At 52.1% G+C, this 6,000-nt stretch overlaps 1 protein-coding gene across 2 annotated transcripts in view; it reads right to left on the reverse strand.

Annotated features, from left to right (window-relative positions):
- Nucleotides 1-5,683, reverse strand: part of WWC1 (WW and C2 domain containing 1) — a 149,298-nt gene extending 143,615 nt beyond the window's left edge. For both annotated transcript variants that reach the window (XR_009052842.1, XM_057729482.1), the window contains exon 1: nt 5,551-5,683. Coding sequence is in view for 1 of the 2 variants with exons in the window: in XM_057729482.1 (XP_057585465.1) it covers nt 5,551-5,669 (119 nt within the window). In the remaining variant the exon portion in view is untranslated. The remainder of the gene's footprint in view (nt 1-5,550) is intronic.
- Between the last annotated feature and the right edge of the window lie 317 nt (nt 5,684-6,000).

Consider the following 6,000-nt stretch of genomic DNA (forward strand, 5'->3'; position numbering starts at 1 on the left):
GGTGTGACCTTGAGCAAGTATAAGTTCTTCACCTTCCTAAGTCTCCGTTTCCTTATATGAAGATGGAGAGAATAACAGTACTTACTTTATATGGTTGGCAAAAGGATTAAATGAAATCATAATATAAAACACTTGGTGCACAGTACAGAGTACATATTGGGAGACTTAGCATTTATTATTATCTTATTCATTTGTGGGTTCCAAAGCCTCTTATTTCTTCCTGTCAGCCAGACTAGTCTTTTTGAACCTTCTTTCTTTCTTAATGAATGATATAAGATATTCCCATGCACTGCAGACTCCCATGAAATGTGTAGATCATAAATTCAAGTCTTGGAAGGAGAAGAAAAGCCCTCTAATAATTGTAAAGGCCCAAACTAAAGGTATTAGTGGATCATTAAGAGCAGAAGCAAGGAGAATAGAGGCTCTGGGTAAATTCCCTGGTAGGCTGGTTATAATTCCCGCTTAAGAAAGCATGTCAGAACGTAAATTGGTGGAAAGTGACATTAGTCTGACAATAACCTTAAATCTGTTTAAATTGACTATAAAAATAGTAATGCACTTGCAGTTGCTGGTACTTTGCTCGACATATAATGCATTCCTAAGACACGACTCACAAATGATTGTGATGCTATTAAAGAAACTTGCTGGTCTGCACAGTCGAAAAGGATTACGAAGAATACACCACAAGGATAAAATATTCTCAAATTATTACAAAGGATGAGAAGAAATTGGGTCTGATTTTTAGGGAAAAGTTTATATAAGAGAAAGAAGAAAGGAGACCTCTACTAGAGATTCAAGGTAGACATTTGGCTGTGTGATCTTGGGCAAGTCACTGGTCTCTGAGTCTCAGTTTCGTCAGTGAAATGAGAGGGCTGGATGACATGACCAGAAAGGTCCATCCCAGCTGCAAACTGCTTACAGAGCTGGATGGAGACTCAGTCTCTGTTTGACTTAAGTACTTCCTAAGCACTTTCTAGTAAAAGCTAAAAGATTCAGCATTCCCAGTGTTTCCTGTGTGTTAGGCTCTGTGTTAGCTGCTCTGCCTGATTTAACTTATTTCATGCTCATAATGGCCCTCGACAGCTTACACATCACCCCATCCTAGAGAAGACAAAACCAAGGCCCAGAGAGAATATGCAACTTGCCAAGGTCACTCAGGCAGCAAGCAGCAGATCAAAGATGCTAGGATTCAAAGACCCAACCTCTTTCCATTTTCTACACCACTCTCTGGATAATTACGACCTGGCCACGTCAGAATGGCAGCAGGTTAAGTGAAATCATGCCTGTCCTGGCTCCATTCCCCAAGGCCAAATTCCTTAGGCAGTGGAGCAGAGGTCTTGATTCAGCAATGGATTCCAGGCAGCTCAGTGGTTAGAAACATGGGTTCTGGAGTACCTGGCATTTGCATCTCAGCTCCCAGGAAGCTGACTAACTTTCCCCAAACTTAGCCCCCCGAACCTCAGGTTTCTCAGGTAGATAACCTATTCCCAGGGTTGTTAGGGGGATTAAAAGAAGTCATCCGTGTAAAGCTCTCAGCAGACTGCCTGAATACAGTGAATGTTCAATCATTATGTCCTACCTAGCTAAACAGGAGGACATACAGGTGGTGATGAGCAGTTGCTAAATTAATCTCTGGTAGGGGTTCTGAACCCGGGGTCTACGAACCCCCTGAAATTATATGCCAAAAGCCGTGTTCATGCTTTTCTTCGGGAACTGTCCTTAACCTTTGCCAGATTCTTCTAAGGGTCTGTGACGAGAAGAGAGATTAAGATCTTCTGCCTGCTGTAGACCCAGCATCTTACACTATGAATTATTCCTGAAATAACAGGGTTGGCAAAAATTCCTCCTCAAACCATGAAAGAAGTTGCTAGCTTCTCTCAACAAGGCCTCCCAGCCATGTGGGCCTCCAGCACTGATGGCACGGCCCCAGAAACTGTACCCACAGAGCTCCCAGGTGGTTCCCAGAAGACGGTCGGAACACAAACACCGGCCCCCCCACCCCACCCCCTGCCCTGCGAGCAGGCATCAGGCTTCAGGAACCTTTTCCCCTGGCAGGGCCAGTTCCAGCAATCCACTCTTCCTCGGAGAACCATCAGTGCGTTTGTTGTTTCATACCACTAAGTTAAATGCACCCGGAATGCCGGCCCTTTGCTGGAAGCTCCCAGAAGCACCGGGGTGAGCCTGCTAAAGGAACACGACTCCACGGCCCGATCTACAGCACCTGATCCCCCACGGACTGGTCACCTTCTCAGACCCACCTCGCCTTGGGAGGAGCCCCCGGTGCCGTTGGAGCCTTTGGCCCAGTAGGCAGGGCCCGAGCTGCCCACTGGCCCCTCTCCGGTTGTTGGGACAACCATCCTCAGGAATTTCGGCCTCCCAGTCTTCCCCTGGGTGAGAAGGGGAGAGAGTTGGCAAGGCCGGCTGCCTGGCTGCTCTTCCAACCCCCCCCCCCAGTGAAAGGGGAAGCTGAAAACTGGATTCCCTACCCCCAGCAGCCTCCATGCCGGACAGCACACAAAACAGCTCAGGCCCAGAGGGAGGAATGTGCCAAGACATTCTTTAGCGCTGGTAACCCGAGACGCTATTTTGTTCTCGGTGGCTAAGAAATCACTTTTCTGGCTGAAGGACCATTTGACTTACTTCTTTTCAATTCAGGGCAATGGGCAGGCATATCTCCTTGATTCAGATAAGGAAAAACCAAGACAAATGGCCATGCTCTCTCTCTCTCTATCTCTCACACACACACACACACACACACACACACACACACACACACACACACACGGAGCAGAATCTTTTTTTTTTTTTTAATGTGATATTAACCAGCTACAGAGATGTAACTACCTCTGGCAGAATTTCTCTCCCCCAATCCCACCATCCTAAAGAATTCTGGCTCTTTTTTGCTTTGTTAAATGTTTTCCTCCTCCTTACAAGCCCCCTCGCCTGGCTGCCTACCGCCCCCCTCCCAATTCTGCAGTGGAGTCAGGAGGGATAAGGCGAGGTCAAGCCTGAGACTGGGAGATCGTGTCTGAGAACTGGCAGGGGCCCTACAGACCATCTCATCAACCTTCTCTCACGAAGGAGCACTCACACCTCAGAGAGGTCAAGTCATTTGCCTGAGGCCTCACAGGTACGATGAGATGGCAGAACTCCCTTCTGGGTGTGCAGGAGGGAACTCCAGGGAGCCAGAAGAGACTGCCGTCTGCTCAGCTCTTTCCCGAAACATTCAAAGTTAGCTCACCACAACAGTGATCTCAGAACCTCTCGGTGCCCCAAGCTCAGGGGCCCCACCTTGGGTTGGTACAGGTCGGAGGACCAGCAGATACAAAGATGCAGCATTAAAACTCAGCAAGGCAGAGAGCGTGAGCCTCTCCATTAAGCGCCAGTATGTTTTTAATTCCTCTCCACTGCCTGCCAATCTGCCTAAAAACACAGGCTGCGCAGCCCTGTTGCTGGGGCCCAGGAGTGAACTCAAATATAATGGCCCTGTTTTTCTCCCCCTCCACTGTATTTTTAAAGGTTCCCTTGTATTTGAGGCAATAGGTATTACTAGTTTCCCATTTGTGAAAATGGCTAAAAAAATCAGATTGGGTTGATTTAAAGTCAAATATTCTGTAAGAAATAACACAGGCGGATATAGCAAAAGAGCTGGTCCACATAATAGCAAAATTTGGGAAATTATACTCTAGTCAAGTCAGTTTCCCACAGAAGCTATACTTGCATGCCCTCTTCCAAGAGTAAAGAATAACCACTGTTTAAGAAGCTTTCTACAGCTGTGTTATCCTCTCAGCACCCCAGAGAAGCTCCTAGATGCATGACCTGGGATGAGTTAGCAGTGCCCTCGACATTCAACTGCTAACAGCACACCGGACTCGGTCGATCGGTAGCTGCTAGGACCTAAAATGGGGGAGGACACAGAAACTTGAACTTGTGTCTGTTTTAGGAGCGGACAAGGGGTTGCCCAGTTCACCAACACAGTAACAGAGTCCCTGGGGCAGCTGACCCTGAGGGGGGCGTGGGGAAGGAAAGTGAGTCAGGACCACAAGTATGGAGGTTAGAACTTCAGAGCTGGTAAAGAACTTGGCATAAGGCAGAGTGTGGAAAGATCAAAATACTCAAGGAAATGGCACCTCTGGGCCTCAAAGTCTGTCTCAGGTTTGAACGTGGGAGTTGCGCCCATCTTCTATGTCCTTTCCAACTTTTAAGAGTTCCACTATTACTCCTCCCCTTCCAAGCAAATTACTGGTCTGCAAATAGGGAAACTGAAGCTCAGAGGTTAAAGCAGTTTGCCCGCAGGCCGCTCTCCAGCATTAAAAATTTCTCTTCGGGATTAAATTGACGAGACATTCCACATGGTACTGAACACAGAGGAGGCACCCAGTAAATGTTGAATGAATGAACCAAAGTGCTCACAGAAGCCATGAGGAATCTCGGCTCACATTTTCTTTCTGCTTTTTCTTTTCCTCAACCCTCACCTCCCTACACACCTCCATCCTGGACTTTTGGAACCTCGGTCCCAACCCCACAAGATGAGGGGTCCAAACAATTCACCTCCATTGCTTTACAGGCACCTGAAACCCAAGGTCACAGCGACCAGGAGAAAATTCCACATTCCTGAGACACTTTGACCACAGAGGTGACAGCAAAGGACAACAAAGCAGTCCCAGAGGGTGGTCCTCCCCTCCCCCCAGGATATTCATGGGGCGGGGTGCATGTGTGCAAAAAAAAATGCCAAGCAGTCAAACCAGGAGAAAGTCTGGAAGCTAAGAACCACAACAACCATCTCACACTCCACCTGCCTCAGCAAAAAAAAAAAAAAAAATCCGGTGCCCCAGCCGGCGTGGTGCCCACCAAGGTCAGGACTAGCTGGTGCAAGGCTGAGGAGCCCTGCTCCCCAGAGGAAGGGAGGGAGGAGAAAGAGGCGATGGGCAGGGCTTTGCGGAGGCCTCTCACCTCCATCTACATCCTAACAGCTTCCAAGTTGCCGTGAGATTCCTGGAGAACCAGTCTCCCCGATCAGCCCTCCCCCGCTCCTTCCTTTCCTTTCCACTCTGCCTCCAGGCCCCCCGACTGCTCCTGTGCTCCTCACAGAGCCTCGGAGGCACCTGTCAAAAATCACACTCCAGGCTGCCTTTCCCGGTACGCAGTGTCCTTCCTCCAGCAGTCTCCCGCTGAGTTCTGGGTGCCTGCCACCCCCTCCAAGCGAGATGCTTCTCCATCCCCCCACCTCCCCCACCCCGTGCTGGGGAAAGCCTCCCCGGGAAGCCCCAGCCTCTCTCGGCTAGGTCGCTCCCCCAGCCCCCGCCCGACCTAACTAAGGGGGGCGGGGGGCGGGGCTAGCGCTTAAGGTCAAAACTCCCGGCAGGTGCCGGCTAGGGCCTGAGTCCTCCCTCAGAGGATGGCGGTGGGGGCCGCCTGGGCAAACTCACCGCCTGTCCCCTCCTTCCAGCAACCCACCCGGGCAGGAGCAGCGGTCCAGAAGTGGATGGGGGTTGGGGGCTCCCCGGCATCCCCTTGCCCAGTCCCGGCTGGTGGCCCCCGGGGTCCTACCTGTCCCGCGGGTCAATCCAGCTGGTGGTGCGGCTCGTGTGGTCTATGTAGTAGACCTTGCCGTCGAAGTCGCGCGCCTCCTCCCAGCCCTCCGGCAGGGGCAGCTCCGGCCGGGGCATCTTCCCGAGCGCGGCCCGCGTTCCCCCATGCAGCTCCCGGCCGCCGCGGGGGCCCCTGGCTCAACGGCTCCGGCCGGCTCTTCTGGGCTCGGGCGGCCGCCGAGGCACCATGATCGAGGTGGGGGGGTGGGGGGTAGCGCCCGCGAACCGGGGGCCCTAGCGAGGGCCGGCCGGGGTGGCGGCGCTGTCCATGCGGCCCTGCGGCCCCGGCTCCGCGCCGCGCGCTCCTCCCGCCGCCGGCCTCTCACGCTGCCATGTGCGCCCGCAGCGGCGCGGTGCGGGCCCGGGTGCGCGCCCGGCCGGCTGGGCAGAGCGAGCCGAGCGCAGCTGC

The sequence above is a fragment of the Hippopotamus amphibius genome, chromosome 1, assembly GCF_030028045.1.
Source record: "Hippopotamus amphibius kiboko isolate mHipAmp2 chromosome 1, mHipAmp2.hap2, whole genome shotgun sequence".
Lineage (NCBI taxonomy): Eukaryota > Metazoa > Chordata > Mammalia > Artiodactyla > Hippopotamidae > Hippopotamus > Hippopotamus amphibius.